This window comes from Panthera tigris, chromosome D1 (genome assembly GCF_018350195.1).
Source record: "Panthera tigris isolate Pti1 chromosome D1, P.tigris_Pti1_mat1.1, whole genome shotgun sequence".
In the NCBI taxonomy this organism is placed as follows: Eukaryota; Metazoa; Chordata; class Mammalia; order Carnivora; family Felidae; genus Panthera; species Panthera tigris.
Window position 1 is genome coordinate 88,868,996 of NC_056669.1, and position 24,174 is coordinate 88,893,169.

Genomic DNA, 24,174 nt, shown 5'->3' on the forward strand with positions numbered 1-24,174 from the left:
TTTGTGGACCCTGTATAACAGCAGAACTAACACAAAAATGAACATTTAATAAGTGCTTTTGCTGTTTCAAGTCCCTTATAATAGATATTTCATCTCATTTCACTCTTACAACAATCCCGAGACAAACATCATCATTCCTATTTTGCAGATGGGAAAACCAAGGCTCAGAAAGATTCCGTAACTTGTCCAAGGCTACGTGTGGAAATGCCATGGCGGGGGGGCGGGGGGGGGCACCCTGGCCTGGGTCGTGTGGATCTCACGTGCCTCGCTGAGCGGCAGCTCTGCTCAGGTTGACCTCCAGGCTCACAGAGACAAGAAGACAAGGTAAATTCAGGTACGTCACATTACGTGACATAGCCATGTATCTGAGAATCATTGTATTAATCCAGAATACGATAGACTCCGCTGCAGCAGCAAATCCCAAAGCATCAATGTCTTAGCATAGTAAACGTTCCTTTCTTGCTCATGCAAAACCCACCGCGAAAGCCCAAGCTGGATGGAGACACGGCGTGTGTGTAGATGCTTGTTGGGAGTCCCAGCTGAGTCCAGCCTCTGAGTCATCCCATCCCAGGCACCAGGCATGTGAGGGAAGAAGCCTCTAGATGATTCCTGCTCTTAGCATTGCAGGTCACCTCCAGCTAGTCATGTCTTCCTGGGTAAGGCCCCAGGCACCAGGTAGCAAGACAGGTGCTGTGTCCTGTATGAAGTTCTGGCCTCAGAATGTATGAGGCTTTTAAGGCGTTTGTTTCGAGGACCGCCGTTTATGCAGCGATGGATAAACCTCACCGTACAGGCTGGGTTTGCACGTGCTGGAGACTGTACCTCTGGTTCACTCAGCGGATATTTGCTGAGCATATTTTAGGAGACACACTATAGGAGACACTATTCTGGGCACACATCAGTGAACAACACAGATAACGAATCCTGTCCTCATAGGGCGTATATTTGACAGGGAGAATAGTTGCTGTCTTTTCAAAAAAAAAATTATATATAATATATATATACATATATATATATACATATATGTATATATATTATATATACGTTTAAGTATGTTTCTCTAGGTATAAAAGTAATATTCACTTACTGTGTAAAATTTGAGAAATATAAAAAATGTTAAGAGATGCGAAAAAAATGCCATAGGAAATAATAATCATAATGCAGAATTACTGCACACTCTCTATTGTATTATCTTACTCTTTCTCCAAACTGGAGTCACAGTATATAGTCAGTTTTATATCCTACTCCCCTCCCCCCACCCCTGTTTAGACAGTACTGCGAACTGTCATGGTCCATTCAGGCTGCTGTAACAAAATACCTGAGAATGGTAACTTCAACAGAACAGAAACAACAGAAATTTATTTCTCAAAGCTCTGGAGGCTGGCAAATCTAAGATCAGTTTGCCTGAAGACTCAGGATCTGGTGAACACCCGGTTCCTGATTCATAGATGGCAACTCTTTGCTGTGTCCTCACACGGTGGAAGGGGTGAGGGAGCCCTCTCGGGTTTCACCTATAAGGGCAAGAATCCCTTCCATGAGGACTCTGCCCTCATGACCCGACCACCTCCCGTAGCCCCCACCTCCTAATACCATCACCTTGGGGGTAGGATTTCCACATATGGATTTGGGTGGGGGGATATAAACATTCAGCCCAGAGCACCAACTTTTCTCCATTTCACTAAAATATGATTTTTAACCATATTTCACAAGCCGCACATATTTCTAGCCAGTAGCAAATACCAATTATTTAACTATTCTGCAACTATTCTACATTTTAGTTGATTTCAATTTTTCACTGTGTTAAGCAATGGCTTGAAAAACAACCCTGAACGTGAATCTTTGGCAGCATCTTTGATTAGTTGCTTAGAATGTAATCAAAGAAGTGGGATTACTGGTTCAAAGGGTATGTGAATGTTCAGCTTCTTAATAAATATTGCCAGGTTGCTTTCCAGAAGGTTAGCACCAATTTACATTCTCACCTGTATTTTATGGGATGCTGCTTTCATACCTGCGCCAGTACTCGGTGTTAGAGTGTTTCTAATCTTTGCCAATTTGTTACATTTAAGAATGGTATTTCATTTTGAGACTGGTTCACTGCCCAGGTTGTGCACTAATACGGGCTTTGCCTAAACCTGAGTTTTAATCCCAGCTCTGGCGCCTTGTAACAAGATAGGTAACCCTTGTAAGACTCAGTTTTCTTTCTGTCAAATGGTGCTATTTATTCTGACTCTTTGGGACACTGGGTGGATTAAATATGTTCAAGTTTATAAAGTGTTTAACACCGTGCCTGTCGCAGAACAACTAAATGGTATGGGTGTGACAATTCAGCAATTACCAACACGTGAAGAGTTCCAGCCTTTTTTCCTTTCTCCAAGTCTTGGAGAGGATTCTGATTTTGCTTCATTGTATTTCTCTCCCTTCCTTCTCTTCTGAAGAGCGGGGCTGCCATTCTTTTGGGCTTTTGTGAATTAGAGTCGGGAAGAATGAGCGAGGAGAACGACAAAGACACACTGGCCAGGGACAGACCACTCAAACCCCAGTGGCTAACAACACATGGGGCTGCCATTGTCTACAAGCAGACTGACAGTGGCTGGGCTCAGCTGGGTAGTTCTGCTTCAGGCTGTGGGCTCCCTGGGCATGGTTCCAGGGTTTATGCTTGATCTGGGGCCCATATTGAATGAGCAGAAAATACCCAGGGCGATGCTGTCATGGTAGATCACTGGAGCAAAAGGGGTCAAACCAACACCCACAAGCACACTTAAGGCCCCTGTTCCTTTTGCATCTGCTAATATTCCATTGGCTAAAGCAAGTTATATGGCCAGTTGGCCATCAGTGGGGGTGGGAAGTCTCCTTGTCCCACAGTGGGGGAGGGAAGGGAGTGAATAGGTGTTGAATGAATGATCCTAATTAATGTTTATGGAAAATTTCAGGAAGAGGGTGCTAGGGAGTGTGCAGTGTATAAAACGGGGAGGAAAGAAACGAGATTATGAGACACGTTGGGTATATGTGAGATGTTACAAATCAGAATCTTTTTAATTTCTGGAAGCCTCTGGTTAAAAACTTGTAAATTAGTTTTGTCTGTTTGGCCTGGGCTCCAAATGATACTTCCCTTTGGGACTGACCTTAGGTGTGATGGCTTTCATAGAGTCACATAACAGGAAACAATTACTATCTTTTCTACCTCTGCAAACTGCAAGCTTCTTTCTCTTTGGGTATTGTAGAACTTTCAAACATTTCCTACTTCTTTTTCTTCCAATAGTAGAAAAATATGGGTAGTGGCTTCCTAATTGTGGTTTATCAAGTCCCCACGAGAAATGGGTCACACGTCCCATCGCCATCTCGTTTAAAGGAGGACAGACAGCATGCTTGAGAACCCTTGTTGGACAGGAGGGCCCAGGGGCAGAGAATGAGAGCAGCCTGCTGCGTCTCAGGCATGACTCAGAAGCTCCAAATTCACTTACAGAACCTTCCAGTGAAATCAAATTGAGAGTGAGCGCAGGGCGTGACCCGGAGGAGATAAAGCAGGAACAGATCTAATGAGAGGAACCATGTCATTTCAGTGGTCTTTATCATCTGTGCAGAAAGCTTCCCCTCAGCTCCCTGGAGATCATTTACCTGGAACCTGACAGGAGCCTAATATCTCTGATCTCCAGGTTTGCTTAGCTCTGCAGATGGCTGGCACATCACGTATAAAACATTACCCCACATTCCTGCTGGTATGAGGGGCTTGTTCATAAATTCATCCCCAATTGTAATTCTCATTCGCTTTATGGGTAGACCAGCTAAACATGGACTAACAGCTCTGCTTAGGTCTCTAAATGTCATCTGTCTTTAATGTTATCCAACTCATTTTTGTTTTGTTCCTTTCCTAGAAAGCAATACTCTTGACCTCTTAAAAAAAATCCAAGCCAAGAAGAATCATAGAATGTGTCAAGAATTGCACTAAACGGGTCCACAGCCTCCCTAGAGCTGTGGTGTGAATCATCAGTGGCCTCGAAACCCATTAGGATTTCATTGGAATAATGGGCAATATGTGCACCTTTATAAACACAGTACATTTGAGTGTTTGGGGGAAGGGACTGGTCTGTAATTCTGTGTCAAGTCATTAGGAGACATTTTTTTCAGAGTTTTTAAAGTCTACAGCCAGATTGGCTATCTTTCCCTATTTCCATACGAAGAAGGGAGTGTATAAACATAAAATCTTCTCTACTATTGTTTCTCCCTCACTCCCACCCCACCTGCAAAGGGTTGCTCTTTTTTTTCTTTTCTGGAGTCTCATTATAAGCAATTTTTTCCTATGGTTAAAAGCTTAGACTCAGAAGTTGGATAGCACAGGTTTGAATTTCAGCCATTTCTGCGGCATTTAATAAGATACTTTACCTTTCCATGTCTGTTTCTTCTTCTGAAAATAATAAGACCTGCCTATTGAATGTAAGGTACCTGGTATATGGAAAGCCTCTTCACATGGCCCACGGGGGATTTGGGTTGTGGCCACAGGGGCAGATTTCCCCCCGCCCCAACCCTGGCCGGGTCCCACCTCAAACACCCACTGAGTGTCTCAGCTTTTCTACCTCAGGGTCTTTTCCAAAGTGGGGCAACCTGGAAATGCAAAGATTTAATTCTCAACCAATGGGAGACAGGAATCTGTGGGTAAATGTCTCATTCCCCAACTCAGAGGGATAATTTGAGGTGTGGTCTATGCAGATCCCAGAGGGTCCACAGTCAGGATGAGCCTCAGTTGCCCACATTTACCAGCTCAAGAAATGCACCTTTTCATTGACTTCTCTCTAGCTGTTGCCATTACATTCCCTCCCTCACTTCTGCTTCCTGGGATCACTTCCCAGTAAACTTCCTGCACCCAACTCCTTGTCTCAAGCTCTGCTCTGGGGAATCCCAACTCATAAAACTCCTAATAAATATTTGCTGTTATTATTCTCATGGAAAAACTTTTCTAGTGCCAGGGAGACTAATGTTGGAACCAAAATTCAAGATGCATGTTGAGACTTTCTTTCTCATTTGTTATGTTACTTAAATGGAAAAATATTCAAATCGATAAACATTGCCTCATTTTGTACATGTTTGGTAAATCCTGTAAAATCAGACCATCCCCCCAATACTGGAAACTCATGGAAACTATGCTTCTCTTCCTTTCCTGGCACTTCTCACTCTTGCTTTGGGGAGGAGTTGGGCAGCTGGGGTGATGTGGGAGGCACTCAGGGGACTTGGTGCTATTTGCCAACTAGTCCAGAGGTGTTTTGTTCTGACAGATGGCTGTCTGTACTGATGTGTGCTACCTGAATGTCAGTCCTGGTCGTCAAGATTGGCATTAAGTTCTCTAAACTCTTTTACCCAATTCCCTTTTGATCCCAACTACTGGCATTGGCAGGGCAAGTGAGGATGAAGATTCTAGCCAGTGACCATAGAACATCTTTCCCCCTCAGTGCAAAGCCAACTGGCCCATACCAGTATCAACTTTGACTTCATTGGCACCATGCTGTGACATTTGAGCCAACTGGCCTACGTGGACAGCTTCTAGCTTTACCACCTTCTGATCTTTCCCCCTTGGAAATTTTCATTGCAATTACTCTGGAGTTTTGCTGTGATCAGGCTTACAATTATATGGCAGGGAGCTGGACATTGTGGGGTGGGTTGGCACACCTCGTAGGATGGGCTAGCTTGGGCAAATGTCCTCCTTGCAATGCTCTTTTAAATTCAATCCCTCCCTGGCTTGGCCACAAAGGCACAAGCATTGCCAAGGTGACTTTATTATGTGTATCCTGGAGTATATTCCCTTTTGAGTATGTAGCTCCATTTCCTGGAATTATTATTTCTGGTAAGATTGGGGTTGATTTCTGGCTACCTAGTATTTTTCCAGCTGAAACATTTTATTCTTCACTTTGCCACTTCATGAAGCTTTGTGAAAACACCCATTTTCCTCTTGGAAGGTCGTTTTGGAGGGTGTTACTGATTTCCAGCTTCTCTTCTCCCAGGCCATGGTGAGATACAGAACCAGAGACAAGTTGCAGCTCTGATGCTTATTGACTATAGGACTTTGGGCTTAAAACTGGATTTTTGTGAGCTTTTGTTTCCTTAACTGCAAAGTGGGAATAAAGATGGGACAGAAGTGATCGTGCAAATCGAAGTATGAAACAATCTAAGATATTCTCCTTTTATGTTTATTTATTTTGAGAGAGAGAGAGAGAGAGAGAGAGAGAGAGAGAGAGAGAGAGAGAGAGAGAGAATCCCAAGCAGGCTCTGTGTTGTCAATGCAGAGCACAATGGGGGCTCAGTCTCACCAACTGTGAGATCATGACCTGAGCCTAAACCAAGACTTGGATGCTTAACTGACTGAGTCATTCAGGTCCCCTAAGGTATTCTTTTATTTGGCAAATATGGAAGGAACTCTCACCATGTCAGCCCTAGTTCTCACCTTAGGAAGCTATGGTTCAGTGGGGGAAAGAACCCATAGGCGATCTTAATGGGAAATTATGATCAAACTCATAAATCCTACAGACAGAGATAAATATAGGGTGTTACTAGAGCACATGGGAAGGAAGCTTAACTCAGTCTTGAGGGCTCATGGAGGGCTTCTTGGAAAAAACAGAAACATTAGGAGTTATTAATAGTAATATTTAGTTCTAATTAGTAGGGTGCTTACTAAAAGCTGAATAGTATGCTAAGTGCTACTTCATTTAGATATCACAATTGTGCCTACTTAACCTCCATTTTATAGTTGAAGAAACCAGCTCAGAAAAGTTAAAGAAATTGCTCAAGGACACAGAGCTAAGTGGCATGGTCAGACTTTGAACTCAAGTTTGATTCCAGAACCCTTGTTGTTTTATTTTAATTCAAGAACCCTTGCTTTTAACAAAACAGATTATGCAAATCTGTTCCTGCCATGTCCCTGCTTAAAATTGACCATTTGTGACTTCTTAATGCTCACAGGATAATGACTAAACTCCTTACAATAACCAAAAGTCTCCTGCCTACTCATCTGGTCTCACCTTTCACCCTTCCCTCTGCCCCTGGCCCCCATGACTGTCAGCCTCAGCAGCAGCTCATTAAGAATATACTTAGCTAAGTCTGAACTTGTCTTGTGGGCAATGGAGGCCACGGAGGTTTCCAGGAGATTGAGAAGGAGCAAGACAAGATCTGAAAAGTTTAGTTAGGAGAGAGTTGAAGCCACCCAGGCAGAGACACATGGGGGTCTCAGGTAAGGAAGGGGCAGGAGGGAAGGAGAAGGGGTGAATTGCATTCAATAGACATTCAGTAGGTAGAATATACAAATCATGGTAACTGATCATGTTGGGGAGTGAAGGAATGCAAGGGGGCCATGTTGACTTCTGGCTTGAACAATGGGGTAGAAAGTACTAGCTACATTGAAGGAGGTATGGTTACTGCCTGACAGAAGCCAACAAAACCTGCAATTCTACTGTGTTTTCATTATACGTATGCTGAAGGGTTCTGGAAATTGTAAAAAATTTCCCTTCCTGGTCCTTTTTGTTCTCTCCCTTCCACACTGGGTGTGAGAATTCACTGAAGAATGCAAAAAAAAAAAAAAAAAAAGAAACCCAAAAAAACCATTTTCTCTGCACAACCCCCCCCCCACCAACCAAGTTGAACTACAAACCCACACAGCAGCAGCCCCCGATCAGGCAGTGAAACAGTTCTCGGAATTAAGCTTTTAAACATTAAAGTCAATCAAGCCCAAAGAATCTAGCGTGAAATGAAGAGGTGTTTCAAAGAAGTAGGCTGAGGTACTCTGAGCAAAACAACTTAAATTATTAAAACAGAGTTTTCACAGTGTGGGAAAATGTTCCAATAATGTCCGATTAAAAATGTAAATCTATTTACCTTCCAGATGGTTTTTTTTTTTTTTTTTTGTGAGTACTCTAATTAAAATCTACTGCTTACCTGTTTGTGAAAAAAAGTCAGTTACCTGGGGAAGGTAATCAAACCTAGGCATGCTGGAATCATTTTCTTGGCATTTGTCACTGAGTGAATATCTCCTGTGACTTTTGCCTTGTTAGTTAATTACTTTATAAATTTCCCTACTGAAAGTGGGAATCTTATTCAGTGTTGGGTTCTTTTCAGAATTCAAGTGTCAAATGTTCATGTTATTTCAAAAGATGGTTTCTCTCTTCTCTATTCATTTCTTCCCCTCCCTTCTTGGCCCTGTGGTACATTTGTCCTACTGATATTATGACATTATGATATTAAAATCGCTTTTATATCAATTAACTTGGATGTCTAGAATATAAGGTCAACAGGCTCTGGAGGCAGAATCATTCAGTTGGAGAAACAGGAAAGAAAAAAGTTCTTCCTAAGTGAGTGATCTTCAAGTGGATTTATATTCAACTGTGGCACAAGGAACAGCGGTAGATCATGTGTTTATTTACCAAATAAACTATTGTCTACATCAGCACTGTTCAAAAGAAGTATGTTGTGAGTCTCAAATGCAAGCCACATATGAAATTAACATTTTCCCAGCAACCACATTAAGAAAGCATAAAGAGGGGCACCTGGATGGTTCAGTCGGTTAAGCCTACGACTTCAGCTCAGGTCATGAACCCATGGTTTGTGAGTTTGAGCCCTGAATCGGGCTCTGTGCTGACAGCTCAGAGCCTGGAGCCTGCGTTGGATTCTGTGTCTCCCTCTCTCTCTGCCCCTCCCCTGCTCACGCTCTGTCTCTCTCTTTCTCTCTCAAAAATAAACGTTAAAAAGATTTAAAAAAAAAAGCAGAAAGAAACCAGTGGAGTTAGTTAACTTTATTTTATTTGCTTCTATATATCTAAATATTATATTTCAACATATGATCAACATAAATCTTACTGAGATCATTGGCATTCTTTTTTGTGCTGTCTTTGAAATCTAGTTTGCGTTTTGTACCTGGGGAGATCATAACTCAGAATAGCCTCATTCAAGTTGGCAATGCAGCTACACATAGGCAAATGTAGCTGATGGCTACCACACTGGACGCTGTAGATGTATATAATTCTATGAGAATTTTTCCCCTCAAATTAATATGCCAAGAGTGGGCTTACGCTTTTTTAAAGTTTTTTATTTTGAGAGAGAGAGAGAGAGAGAGCGAGCAGAGGAGGGACAGAGAGGAAGGGAGAGAGAATCCTAAGCAGACTTCTCCCTGTGAGCATGATAGGCTTACACGTTTAATGAATCCACTTTTTCTCCCTTTCCCACTGAGAAAGAAAAAAAAAATGTTGCCTGCTAGGAAAACTGGCAAAATGGCTCTGATGATAAATTGAAGGTTAAATTTGTTTTCATATAATTGTTTCTTGGTTCCAGGACTGGTCACAAGTGAAAAATCACCCTTTTAAGGGTGTAGACAACTTCATTCAAGGGGCAGTAAAACTGAGGCATTAAAATAACAAGCTGCATGGTTTTTTTTTCTTTTAAAGGAGGGGTAAAAATTTCATCCTTTTTTTCAGATGGTGCAACATTTTCATTAGGAAATGTCAATAGATGTCTCTTCTGTAAGCTAGGGACTATATTAAACATGAATTACAAGAATTCTGTTGGTTCCCAGCAGGATTTTTCTGTAGATTAGCCTGGTAACTTAAAAAAAAAAGTATGTACATTTGGCAGCTCGGGGATGATTTAATTTCTAGCTGGGAGACCTCTCCTGCTCAGCATTGTTTTGAGGGGTGGTGTTGGGAACTACAATAATTAGATGCATCCAGAAAAGTTTTCTAGGAGCTGAATTGTATTACATAAGAAATCAAGTTCTATTGGATGTGCTGAGCGTCTTTACCTAGTGAGCGCAGTATCTTTCAAGCTGCAAACACATTCTGGGTTTTATGAATTGGGGATTTTTTGTTTTAGGAGGCAGTAAGGTTTGGTGTGGTGTTGTAGAAATTCTTTGGAACCAAAAGGATCTGACTTTGAACCTCAGTTTTCCCTGGGTTATTTTGAGCCACTCTCTTAAATTCTCTGGGACTCAGATTCCCTATCTGTGAAAAGAGGATTACAATCTCTAACTCCTTAGGGCGCCGGGGTGGCTCAGTCAGTTGAGTGCCTGACTTGGGCCCAGGTCATGATCTCGCAGTTTGTGAGTTCGAGCCCTGTGTCGAGCCCTGTGCTGACAGCTCAGAGATTCTGTGTCTCCCTCTCTCTCTCTGCCCCTCCCCTGCTCACACTCTGTCTCTCTCTCTCTCTCTCAAAGATCAGTAAACATTAAAAGAAATTTAAAAATCTAACTCAGAGATTATTGTGAAGATAAATGTTATCATAAATGTACAATGTCTGAAGCAGACACTTGATCAGTGATGATTCTCTCACACTGCCTTCCTCAGGGGACCGGGTAAGATTCAATGATGTTAAGTGTTCACTGAGTCAGTGTTTATGGTGGTCAAGCTGTCAGCCAGAGCTGGGGTCTAATCTGAAGCCTGGACTAGGGCAAGATCCGTTTCTATGCGCACTTATATGATTGTTGGCAGGATTTAGTTGTTTGTCGACTGTTAGATTCAGGGCCTTAGTTCCTCACTGGCTGTTGCCTGGACATTTTTACAGTTTCCTGACGCTTGAGCCTTTCGATAAAGCAGTTCACAAAATGGCAGCTGGCAAGCAAGAGAGAGAGACAGAGAGACAGAAGGTGGGGTGGAGGATAGGACGCCAAGTGTTCTTGTAACCTAATTTTGGAAGTAACATCCCATACATGTGGCAGTGTTCTGTTAGAATTGAGTCACGTCACCAGTCCAGCAGCACCCAAAGGAGGGGATGACACAGAATGTGAATATGAGGAAGTGGCATCACTGGGGGCCATCTGGGAGGTTGTCTGCCACAAATTCCTAAAGCTTTAACCTTCACGTTTCCTGGTATTACTTCCCCCTCACATGTAGGTCCTAAGTCAGAAGAGATGAAGAAATCAGAGCTCTGAGTCAGGAGCTCTGGTAAATGCGTCCCATAACCCTTGTGACACCAGACGTTATGCCGTTCGCTCATTGGTCGGTTTGATGTGTGTCCAACTCCCCACGTAGACTGTGGACTCCACGAGGACTCCATGGTTTTGCCCACTGCAGCAATCCAGAGCTTAGAGCAGTGTTTGGCACAGAGATGATTCTCAGCAAACGTTCGTCAGATAACTAAGGGAATGTGTGGGGGTCCTTTCGCTTTATGCAACAATTCTAGGAGGTTGGGTGCAACTATTATACCCATTTCACAGGAAACTGAGGCTCAGATGAAGTGACTTTCTCAGCCTCCTGGTAGGACTAGGAGCTCAAGTGTATCGAGCCACCTCAAGCCTATTCCCTCAGTCATTTGACTCTGTGGCCTTCTCCTGATTATATGTTGGGGGTAGTGTGTGTGTGTGTGTGTGTGTGTGTGTGTGTGTGTGTGTGTGTGTGTGTGGTGTTTTTCAGGAAGGAAATAGTGGCTTTTTTCCACCAGATAGTCTCTCAATAGGCAGTTTCTACCACCCACTACAGTCTGAAGTGGAACAAGCCTTCTTCCTTGGCTGTATCCTCAAGTGAATTTCTGTGTTCTTCACATACAAGAGAGAGGAATGGAAATCACACGAAACAAAGGAACACTGCAGACCAGGGGATATGGAGCCCCTGAAAAACCATGAGCCACAGAGGTGACTCTGGAAGTGAAGCTTCTCATGCTACTTCTCTGCCTGAGAAGCTACTTCTCTGCTGCTTACTCCTTGTTTGCAGTAAACTTTTTGTTTGTTTTTTAATTTTTTTTAATGTTTATTTATTTTTGAGAGAGAGACAGAGCGTGAGCAGGGAAGGGACAGAGAGAGAGGGAGACACAGAATCCAAAGCAGGATCCAGGCTCTGAGCTGTCAGCACAGAGCCTGACGCAGGGCTCGAACTCATAAGCTGTGAGATCATGACCTGAGCCAAAGTCGGCCGCCCAACTGACTGATCTGCCCAGGTGCCCCTGCAGTAAACTTTTTGTAAATAAAGTTTTTCCTTAGTCCTTTTAGTTCTTCCTCTTCAACCCTCTTGATGGTTTCAACTCTTCTTCAAGTTTGAAAGAGTCTTCTTGAAATTTGACAGGCCCGAATCTTAGATGCTTTGGAAGAAAGGTAGTGATGATGACAATAATAGAAATACCAACTATGATAACAACCAAACTTATATTTATCGAATGCTTAGCTATGTACTAGGCAACATTCTAAGTGTTTCCCATGTATTACTTCATTTAAAGCATCCTTTAGAACCATGATGTCAATCCTACACGTTACCTATTATTACACAGTGAATTACTCTGAAAGTTAGTAGCTTAAAACAGCAATACACATTTATGATCTCTGATGGCTTCTGCGGATCAGGAATTTGGGAGTGGCTGGGTAGCTCCAGCTCAGGATTTCTCACGAAGACTGCTTTCATCTGAAGGCTTGACTGGGGCTCAAGGTTCCACTTCCAAGATGGTTCAGTCCAATGACTGGCAAGTTGGCAGGAAGCTCAGACCATCCCCATGTGGCCCTATCCACAGGGCTGCTTAAGTGTGGCGGCTGGTTTCCCCCAGAGCATGGGATCTAAGACACAAGGAAGAAACTGCTATGACCCAAGTGACCCAGCCTTGGAGGTTCCCCAGCGACCCCTCTACAGTATCCATTGGTCATAAAGGCCATTCTGTGGGGGAGGAGACTGTACAAGTGCATGGATACCAGAAGGCAAGGATCTTTGAGAGCCATCTTGGAGACTGGCCGCCACACCAGCTACCTTGTAATATGAACCACAACCACAACCGCAGCTACCTTTTCTTAAGCAATTACTATATGCAAGGTACCATGCCAAAGAATTTACATATACTGTCTCATTTCATCTTGAAGGCAGCCCTAAGTTCCAAGTGTTCATATGATGCCTGTTTTACCCACAAGGAAATGGAGACTCAGAGAGGTTAATAACCTGCCCAAGGTCATAGAGCTAGTGTGAACAAGTGGGAGGAGCATGGGAGCACATCCCAAACACCTGAGCTCAAGCCCAGCAGTGCTGTTTCACCTGTAATGTTCTGGGAGCTGCTTTGAGGAGTGATACAAAAATGTAGGGAGTGGTGGAGATTATACCGATGACCGCAGAGGGACCAAGTCCCTTCACTTCTTTGTCAGCAATGGGAACCCATGTCAGAAGCACAAATACAAGGACAGAGTGTATCACTTGGCAAATAAGAGACAAATGCAATATCGTTTTGATTTTTATTAAACCAAGCGTAAGAAAAAGACTTGCAACTGCTTCTCTGAGACCTGAACAACTAACATTAGAACCTATCGTGTTTTCCGGAAACAGAATGCCCTGTGTTTTTGATGGGATTTTAAGAACTGGGAAAGGGGAGAATAATGAAGTATAAAGAATGGTTTCACAGCCTGTCCCAACAGATATGGTGAGGAGGTTGGGAGTGATTCAGTATAAAAACAATTGAACTTCAAGAGGGCTTTACATTTCTTCAAATCATTTCAAAGACATTAGTACACTTAAAAGAAGTGTGTGTGAGTGTGTGTGTGTGTGTGTGTGAGAGAGAGAGAGAGAGAGAGAGAGGTGGAGAGTAAGCAATGTACACTAAATCATTCCCAAAGTTCATGGACCCAAAGGGACCTAAGGAAACAAGATCGTTAGCAGTGGGTCAGGTCCATTGCCCTTCTATATTCCTAAGGTTTGGAGGAAAACGAGCAGCTGGAGGAGAAATTACTTACCTTCTTGGGTATCATTTAAAAATTTTTTTGTTATGTTTTTATTTGTTTTTGAGACAGAGAGAGACAGAGCATTAGCAGGGGAGGGGCAGAGGGAGAGAAAGACACAGAATCCAAAGCAGGCCCCAGGCTCTGAGCTGTCAGCACAGAGCCCGACGTGGGGCTCGAACTCACAGATTGTGAGATCGTGACCTGAGCTGAAGTTGGACACTTAACTGACTGAGCCACCCAGGAGCCCCTTCTTGGGTATCATTATCAAAAGCTAGGGACTTCCCGGAAAAAATGCACATCCCACCTCTACCTTTTTTGCATGCAATTTTAGGGGCTTTAAAACTCCCTGAAGCCCATGGGATAGTCTCTCTAGTGTTCACAGATCCCAGGATGTACTCCTTGAATGCTAAATTTTTTGGAGAATTTATTTATATTTTCCACACTAGACACACTACTTTGTAGTGTGGAACTTGCTAAACTTTCCTATATCACATCACATTATTTTCTCATTACTTTGAACTGTCATTGGTGTTTTAAAATTTTGACCTGATCCACTTGAGCTGTCACGTTTCTAGACTAGAGTTAACAATGAAAAAGTCACTGAACCTCAGCATCCTCGAGCTTGCCTCCAGTGCACCCCCAAAGTGATGCCGGCACCCCCGCTATAATCTCCCTGGCTAGTTGTCCCAGCACCCACACCTTCTGGACTCCTCCAAACAGGTACAACTTATACACAGTACAATTCGCCCGTCTTCGGTGTGCCTTTTAGGGATGCAGTTGCATATGTTTTGACAAATGTATGATATTCTCTTGTGCCCCTTGCACCCATCTCTTTCCCATAGCCCCAGACCCTGGTCACTACTGATCTGATTTTGGTCCCTATAGCTTAGCTTCCCTCCTCCTCCCAGGTCTTATAAATGGAATCATACAGAATGTGCCCTTTGGGGCTGGATTCTTTCTCTTAGCATGCGTTTGATATTCACTCATGTTTCATTACATGATATAATTTGCTTATCCATTCACCAGTTGATGGACGTATAAATTATATCCAGTTTTGGGCAATTGTTTGTATTCGTTTTTTTATTTTTTGGGGGGCGAGCGGTGAACTTGTTGGGGGAAGAGGTACTACTCTGTATCTTGATTATGGAGAGGCAGGACTACTCTGCATGTTGATCGTGTAACACAACTTTACATATTTGGGGAGGGTCAGGAGGTGGAGGGTGGGGCGCAAAAGTGCCACAGCATTCTTCCACCATCTAAAACCCTTTGGCAATTTTCACCAGCGCCTCTCGGAGCTCCAACTGCATTTGAGCAGCTGTTCAGTTTGCATCTGGGTAGGCCTTTACATTTTTTTTTTTTCTTTTCCGCAAATGGGGGCCCCAGTGTTCCACTGGGCATAGGTAGACAAGATCCAGATGAAATAACTCTTAAAGGTGTTAGCTTCCCTACTCCACTTGTGGTTCTCAGATGTCAGTCTAGGAACCACCTAGACGCTTGTTAGAAAAGCAGAATCTCCGGCCCCACCTCAGACCCACGGAGTCAGAATCGGCATTTTAACAAGAATCCCGAGTGTCCAATGCATATTACAGTTTGAGAAGCACTGGTCGCGGTATTCTGCTCTTGCTACTAAAAATAAAATGCATATTTTCTCATAATATTTGGTCCTTTCTTCCAAACTTTTTCTGTCTCTCCCTGGAGTGAACTAATTTTATAGTTAAGTCAAGAACTCCAGCTTGGGTCTGGAAGGCGGTGAGCGCCGCATCCTCGAGGATGGAGGAGCTAAGGGAGGAGGAAAAAGAGGGGGCAGAGAACAGAGCCCGGGCTGTTGGAAGAGCCTCGAAGCCCAGGCGGGAGGCGGCGAGGCCAAGGGGGCCGGACGCTCCGCAGCCCCGTCGGCGGCCCCCGCAGCCGGGCACGCGGGACAGGGCGCGGACGGCGCGCGCGGCGGGGGCTGGCAAAACTTGGCTGAGCGCGGCCGGCGGCCGGGCCGGGGCGGGCGGGGCGCGCGGGCGGAGGGACAGCGGGGGGCGGGGCCGGCGCGGCGAGGGGCGGGGTCAGCGCCGCGGCCGCGGGGGCAGCGACGGCGCCGGGCAGCGGGAGCGGCGGCCGCGCCATGTGGCTGCTGGGGCCGCTGTGCCTGCTGCTGAGCAGCGCCGCGGGTGAGTCGGAGGGCGTCGGGCGAACTTCCTGCGGGGCGCGGGGCGGGGGTGCGGCGGCCGGGCTGCGATCGCGCGCCCTCCCCGCGGCCCGGCTGCGTCTCCCGGGCGAGTGTACACGGAGGGCGGCCCCCGGCGCCGGGCTGGCCGGGACCCGGGCGAGGGGCCGCGGCGGGGTGCGCGCAGTCCTATTGTGTGGGCGTGCGGGCCGGCCGGTGCGGAGGGCTGTGCGCGCGGGCGGGGCTTTGTGTGCAGCCCGGCTGGAGAGCCCGGCTGCTGCCCCGATTGGGCGTAGCTCCAGTGCGTGTGTGTGTTGTGTGTCTTGGGGAAGGGAGGAGGGGTGGGGAGGGGAGGGAACTCTTCCCTGATCCCATCTTCCCAGGCTCCCGGTGCTGGGCGCTGTGCGAGCCTCCCCAGGGCCTCTTCCCGGATCCCTCGCGTGCACCCTTGTGCCTCAGTTTCCCCCCTGGACGTCTGGCGGGTAGCATGGTGGCTTCTTTCCACTCCTTCCGGAGACTGTGTTTGGTTTGGGTAAAGAGAGATGATGCAGGGCCAGACCTGGGAATTATTAATCTTTCCCACTTATCCTGGGAGCAGAACGTTTGTCATCTGACCACCCCGAGTTGTTCCTCAGCGAGCGCCCAGACTGGCGAGGTGCCCGTTGAGAGTGCACCCGAGCTTCATCTGGAGGCCCTTTGGACCAGGCATCACCACAGCCGGTGCATCCTGAGGTTCTGGGAAGCAGCAAGCCTCTTTCCCTTCCTGACAGCGTGCTGTCCCCTGGAACTTTTCTGCTGATGTGGTCACGCTCAGAATTCCAGCCCAGGAGCCCTTCCTCCTCTGCCCCGGCCCGCTGGCCACAGCTGTCAGCTGCCCCTCCTCAGCTTGGCCCGCCCCCTGACGTTTATTTCTGGGCAGCTGATGCCCAGAAAGTGGGTGACAGGGCCCAGTGAACTTTCTTCAGCAGAAGCATGCTTGCCTGACATTTGTGTTATCCACTTATCTAATGTATGCCTGATTTCCCCAGATGCTTCTAGCTGTTTGCTGTGGAGGTGTCTGTGGTGGTTCATGTGTTGGGAAGTTGAGGCTCACATCACTCTGAGCTCCCCCACTCCCCCATGTGTGTTTGGAAAGAGAAATCCCCCTCCTTCCTTGAAGTCCCTGGTCCTGGTCATCCTCAGAATCCACTGGGCAGCCTTTCCCACCTCTCAGACCTGTGACATCATCCCCACCCCTGGAGACCCGTTTTGGTGTCTGTGGGTTTGCCGTGCCTTCCAGTGATGGTGGAATGGTGGTAGGTGCCATGGGGTTTTAACTCAGTCTGGGGGACAATGCCCTGTTTCTCCTGAACTGTCAGGCCAGTCCAGTGAAAGAGTCCCAAGGGGACATTGGCAGCTATAGGTAGGTGTGAATGAGCCTGTGTGGGGGCTGTTAGAACAGGGAGCTTTCCAGGGCCTCTAAATTCATGCTCTCCATTTGCATAGCCGTGATGTGTCCCATGGTAACATCCAAGTAGGACAGTCTGGAAGCTGGCTCTTGTAGGTGTCCTCAGATTTGCTTGTGGCTCAGTGGACACTTTTTGCAATTCCCAGTTGGTACTTGGTTGCTTTGGTTGAGTCTCCATGTCTGTAAAAATAGCTGTGAAGTTAATTTTGTCCTTCTCTGGTCAATGCTGGTTATTTAATACATGGATACGTATAAAATAGCGTTACAGTAGTCACAGTGGGGAGGGAGAAATTGGGGGTCACAGAACCTCCTGACTGTCCGTGGTGGTGGTTTTCCATTCCCTGTGGTCATTGCATCAGTGTGGCTTTGAATCACCTTTACAGTTGTTGCTTTAGAAACTTCTAGGCAGGTTGGGTTGTGTGTGCATTTTTCGTGTTACATTAAGCATCATCCTTTTAGCATGTATTCTGCGTTGACCCAGTGTGTTACCAGAAACAGGTCTGGTCGTTTTTCTTGATGCCCCCCGGGTGCCCCTGGCCTTCCAGCCTCTTAGAGAAGCCCATGTGTGGTTCAGTTTGGGGTTCATAGTGGGACCAGAGACTCCACCCCTCTATCTCATATCCAGCTTCTTGGTCCTCTTCTGGGAAGTGGGAAAAACAAGAGAGATTATAAAAGCCAGAACTTTGGATTTCTGTCTCTCCTTGGAGAGTCTGTGAAGAAAACTGGGGTCATAGTTAGTTGAACCCTACTCCGAGTTTCTTTGTAGGGCTGGGAGGCCACTGACATCTCAAGAGCAATCCGGAGGCCTTTGTTACTCAGGAACCCCAGACGCCTCCATGTGTTTTCTTTTTCTTCCTTTGTTATGTTGTTTGTGTCAGTGAAGTGAAGCATTGATTTTTTAGCTGTTGTTATGTTTTAACGTATCCTGTGAGAAAGACTCAGCCCATCCAATGTCCAGTTTCTTTTCCTGTGGTGGGCTTGCTGGGTTTTAAGTGCACAGATGGTGAGCCGTGTCTGATGGTGACCGTGTCCTGCGGGTGGTCAATCCCACCTCCCCTTGGGCGGACTTTTGCTTCCATTCCCTGACATTCTCCTTCTGTCAGTGAACACGCTTGATTTTCCCCCCATGTGTACTCCCAGGAGTGTGAGTACTGACCTTTTCTCCTGGAAAGATCTACTTAATGGTGTGAGCGGGTAGATTTCATTATTATTTTTACCTAGTTGAGTAACATCGCAGCCCAGCCCTGGTAGATGAGACTGGGCACTGTGTACCGAAGTACAAATAAACACACCTTGTTGCTGTTCCTCTTCAAAGAGATGGGACAAAGGTTCCCTGCTGGGGTCTGAGGTGTTTTTATTTGACAGCCCACTTAGGCCTTTGACCTTGATATGGGTTGGGGAGGAATAGCCGAGTGAATAGGAAAGGGCAGGATGGTCAATTCTGGGCCTCCAAGACTGGTGTAGACACCTTTTTACCAAAGTCTCCAGGGTAACTTGAAAGTGGGCTTGTATCTCACCTTCATGAAGCATTTTAGAAGAAGCTGGGAGTAGGAGAGTTTGTAGTCAAATAATCTCATAGTAAAAACTTGACCTTGCCTGTTTGCACGGGCCCAGGGAGAAAGAGGACCCAGTATTGATGACAGGCACATATACGTGTGAGATATTTTGCTTGCCACTTTAAATGCACGATCTTGTTGAATTTTTTCAATGGTACTGTGTGGCAGGAAGTCATTTTATGGTTCACGAGAACTCATTCATACCCAGGATGCCGGAGTGAGGACTGACGCTTGGATTCTAACTCTGGCTTCTTGTTTGCAGGAATCATGCACACAGCTTCCACGCCTTTACTCCCACTTGCTTTTGTGAATTTAACAGTCAGTGAGATTGTTTCCATAAACACCCCTCCTCCCTAAATCTGTTCGCTTTGTGGTCACTGCTCTGAACTTACCAGTTGGTGTTCATGGGAAATACAGAAAATACATCTCAATCCTTGAGGAAAGATGGAACTTTTCAAAATAGCACGGGTCTGTTTTGCTGTGTTCATGGTGGGGAGGCTTGGTGGAAAGATACCATGGGCCATGGTTGGATGTCTTGACCTGAATTGTAATTACTTGGCAGGGGGGGTGGGGAGTGAGGAGGGTTGGGTTGTTTTTGTTCATTGAGATCTATATGTATACATTCCCCTTTTTTTATATGTTTATTGTATTTTACAATTAAAAAATAAAAGATGCTATATGCCATAGGCTGATGGAACTATTTTTAACTGTAAGATAGCCCCTGGGGACAAGTTTTGTTCTTTGGATCCTCTGGGATCTGTTTTGTTTGTGGAGTTTTCTTGTTTGTTCTCTTTTCCTCTTTCTTTCTCTCTTTAGAGTATTTTGGAAATGGTTGGGCCATCCTAAGTGTGCTGGTTTTTCTGCCAGTGCCTATACCTGACCTCCAAGGAGATTTTTAAGATGGTTGTGTGCGTGTGCGTGCGTGTGTGTGTAAGTAAAAGAGCTGTTCTTTCTTTGTAATTGTTGTAAAAGAATCTGCTCTCTCGGATGCTGAGGAGTACCTTTAAAAATGTTTGCTGGGAAAGCAGCCAGGTACTTTGAAGATGCGGCATTTGCTTGTCACATCATCTGCTTGATTTTTTTTTAGTCAAAAAAAAGTTTATTTATTTATTTTGAGAGAGTGCTTGCATGGGTGGGGGAGGGGCAGAGAGAGAGGGAGAGAGAACCCCAAGCAGACCCCACGCTATCAGTGCAGAGCCCTACTTGGGGCTCGATCTCATGAACCATGAGAGCATGACCTGAGCTGAAATCAAGAGTCGGAGGCTTAACCGACTGAGCTCCCCAGGTGCCCCTGCTTGCTGTTTGATGTTGCTTACCAGAAGAAGTGGACTTTTGTGACTGGGTAGCTGCTCCGTCCTAGGGATGGCAAATGTTTCTTTCAGGTAGGATTGTTAGAGTTTCTGGACATGATTGCAGGGATGGGGTTGGTCTAGTGCAGGATTTCGCAGCCTCAGCTCTGTCGACTTTTGGGCTGCATTGTTCTTTGTTGTGGGGACTGCCCTGCCATGCTAGAACATTTAGCAGCATCGCTGGTTCTAGCCAGTAGCGGCTCCTTCCTCCTGGCCTCCCACACTTGTGACAACCAAAGATGTCTCCAGATGATACCAAAACCCCTCTGGGGGCAGAATGCACCTCCCCCCCCCCCACCCCGGGTTGGGAACCCCTAGGGTGAGCAAGCCCCCTTGCCATACACCTTGAGCGTTGTTACTGCTCATCCAAAATATCTTCTAGATGCGGTGGGTTGGGATGGCATCCTCCTTCCAAGGGGTCTTTTAGTCATCTGGTTTCTGCTTTCTGTTTCCACAGCCCCAGAAGTTCAATGTGAAAGTACAGTTGTAATTAGAACCGCCCAGCACTGACCCTTTCTCTCTCGCTTCCCCTTGTACCACAGTGAAAACTTTCGGGAGTTTTACATTGCAGATTCAGTTCTCCTGGGAGAGACCCCTGAGGAGGGTGACAGCTGACGCCAGAAGCCTCTAGGCTCCCTGAATGTGAAACTGGGGAGGTTCACCCTGCCTAGAAGTCCGCCTTGGGAGTTGTGTGTTGAAATCTTAACCCTGGAAGTCCCCCCTTCCTCTGCTCTACAGAGCAGTTACTGTTCTTCTCAGCTTCCCTCCCCTCCCTGTGATTCCTGCTTCCTTCCCATCAAAGGGCTTTACAACTTGGGTCGGTTGTGCAGGTGGCGGGGGAAAACCATCTGTACTAGGGGCAAGATGGTTTTGGGGGAATTTTCATCTCGGACTTTGTTCTCTGAGGTCTTTTTAGAGTTTATGTGTCACTTTATAACACTCGGATTCCTTTAAGACACTTCGCCTTCCAGCTGTCATTTCCCTTTGTTCAGTGTCCAGCTTTCCTCAAGTGTTTTCCTTCCTCCTCTCCTCAGACCAGCAGTGTGCATTGTCTGCAGTCTTTTGTGCAGGAAAAAAGGAGGCTCCACGAAGAGGGATGCTGGGCTTGAAGGGAGAAGCGTGTGTTATCTTAGGTCAGGCACCTGTGCCTCCGGTCACGTCCTCTTCAGAGAGGCTTTTCCAGGGAGGAGCTCTTGCTTCCCAAGCACGCAAATGTGTGTTCCCTTTTGTCTTTGGATCAATTAGAAAATTCTTCTCAAAGTTTTAGGTGGCTCTTCATCAGCGTGGCACCAGCTCTGCCCTGTCCATGCTTTGCTCGAGGGGCTTGAAGCTGTGTAAACGTGTTCATTGTCCTTGAAGAACCGGATGATCCAGTGATGGCAGTGGGGTTGTTTCCCTTCTGTCCTTATCTGGGAAGGCACTTGTCTGCAGGCACTATTGCAAAGGCGTTCTGGATGTGAGGTGTACCGACGCGCACCTGGCCTTGATGGGAACAGAGCTGCGGGGACGTCACAGGGCCTCAGCACAGGTGGATATCTTGCCTTTGGGGATATGAAACGGATGAGTCCTTCTTGAACAGGTTTCAGAGGCGGTGGCCCCATTCTGACTTGCTTTCTTTTGCTTTCCAGTTCGAATGCTGGGTCACGTGTGTGGGTGTTCTAAAACGCTTGTGGCTCTTGGCTTCAGAGATTTGAAGAAGACGTTTCTTCTGTGGCTTGTGGGCAACAACCTTCTTTATCGTTCAACAGATATGTCATATTTCTTGTGTCTTTCGTGGTATCTAGGTGCATAATAATGGCTGTCCCTCCTTGAAGGTTTTCTCTATGTGGCAGGGTGCCATGGCTGTATATACATTATTTTGTTGTAATCTTCTTGAATTAAAGCCATGACAAAAATAATACACCAGATACCTGCTTATTATAAAGATTCAAACAAAATAGGATCCTTACAATAAAACATTAAAATCCTTCTTCGTCTTTCATTTACATTATCTCTCCTTTTCCTAAATTACTATGAACTGATATATATCATTTTAGCCCTTATATGGATTTACACACACACACACACACACAATTTAATGAGCTCATATGTCTCTGTATTTGTAATTTTTCGACTTGTTGTTTTCACTTAAATATGTATTTTTTACATACATACTTAAATATGTTTTCTGTCACTTTTACTTTGAGCTATGTGAATTAGTTATGTCTGCCCCCACCCCCACTCCCGTTTGGAAACGTCATTTATTCCAAAGCATTTGGCATTACCTCTTAACCTTAATGTGCACTACAGTAAGGCCTCAGCTCTTTGTGTGTGTCTTCCTCTATTAAGTACTTTAAAGTTACAGAATTGCTTTGCAAAAATGATGGAATTGCAGTCATTTTTCCAATGACAGATATTTGCTTCCCTATCACCACATTTTCACTGTTTCCTCACTTTTTTGTGTACACACTGATTTTTCATTAAATTTTTTTTAAGTTTATTTTGAGAGAGCGAGAGCGAGAGGAGGAGGGGCAGAGAGAGAGAGGGAAAGAGAGAATCCCAAGCAGGCTTTGGGGCTCCATCTCACAGTGAGCCAAAGTCACGAGTCAGACCCTTAACCAGTTGAGCCCCCCGGGTGCCCCCAATTTTTCATTTCAACATTGGATCTCAGTACAGTCTTTAAAAGACATTCTGAATACCAACCTCTTCAGTACTGTCAGTGCCCAGAACTGGACAGAGGTGAGGACACCATGAATGGCTGTGACCAAGTTTGCCCAGGTACCACCAGTGACCAGTAAATCACTGCTTCTGTTTGTCCTATGCTATCACAAGATGCTGTTGAGCACATCTTGATTTCAGACATATTTCAATATTAAAGATAAATTGGGTACATCCTGATTTCAGATGTATTACAAAAACAAAGATATGCATTGTCTTAACCATCTTTCGGTTCTTACATATCTACTCGTTCTTTTAAAAACATCTTCTGGTATGTGTGTATACCATAATTCATTTTTTTATTAAAAAAATTTTTTTAATGTTTATTTATTTTTGAGAGCCAGAGAGAGAGACACAGACAGAGTGAGAGTGGGGGAGGAGCAGGGAGAGAGGGAGACACAGAATTTGAAGCAGGCTCCAGGCTCTGAGCTGTCAGCACAGAGCCTGACGTGGGGCTCAAACTCACAAACTGTGAGATCATGACCTGAGCCAAAGTTGGACTTAGCTGACTGAGCCACCCAGGTGCCCCAAATCTTATTTCATTTTCAAGCAGTTTATTCAGGTAGGTGGTATGCTTTGCCATTTTATAGATGAGGAAACTAGAAGGCTAAGTAATGTTCCCAAGCCCACAGCCAATAAAAGGTGGTTTCAGAATTGGCATATAGGACTGTACAACTTGAACCTGTGCACTTAACCGCTGGACCACTGGCTTTACTGCTCTGGCATTGAGTAGTCACTCAACTCAAGTTCATGTATGCTGGAAGAAGCAGGTGTACTCCCTAGCTTGTGCTAGACAATTCCATCATTGGGTAGTGATGTCAATATTGATTCCAGTTTATCATGTTGGATAGAATGATGTTAGCCATTAGAGTCAGGGGGCGTCCTAAATTGATTTTGTTCGAGTGGCTTGGTTTTGGCAGATTTAAACTGATGTTCTTCCATTCCTCCCTGTGGAGAACTTGTCATTTTAGGTATTTAAATTGGCCTTTGTGGAGGCTTGTTTTATTAAAAGAAACAATAACAACAAACAAGTTATTTCAACACCAGGAGACTTGCCTTTGAATGTATTAATGACGGAGAATTTTTTTCTCCCTGTTGCTGGAAATATTTTGTTGGAATGCCAACCTAAAGCAATTTCTTTTTGGTCAGTACTTCCCTCAAATACTGCTGGGTTGCCAAATAGAAAGGCTCACTGTTTATAAAGTCCAGAAATAGGTTTTTTAAGACAGAAGTACAGTGCTGATTATAATATCTCATATAAAAAGAAAAACTGAAGTTTTATTCTTACTTTCTGACCCTGAGCTGAAGCTTGTATGGTTCACGTA

At 45.3% G+C, this 24,174-nt stretch overlaps 1 protein-coding gene across 3 annotated transcripts in view; it reads left to right on the forward strand.

Annotated features, from left to right (window-relative positions):
* Window positions 1-24,174, forward strand: part of LDLRAD3 (low density lipoprotein receptor class A domain containing 3) — a 262,622-nt gene that overhangs the window by 7,960 nt on the left and 230,488 nt on the right. The window contains exon 1 of one of the 3 annotated variants that reach the window (XM_042957647.1): window positions 15,738-15,804. The exons of 1 other annotated variant lie outside the window; for it this stretch is intronic. In XM_042957647.1, the coding sequence (XP_042813581.1) occupies window positions 15,759-15,804 (46 nt within the window). In that variant the 5' untranslated portion in view covers window positions 15,738-15,758. Of the gene's footprint in view, window positions 1-15,737; window positions 15,805-24,174 lie in introns of those variants that run through there. One more of the 3 variants, XM_042957651.1, reaches the window with a different exon arrangement.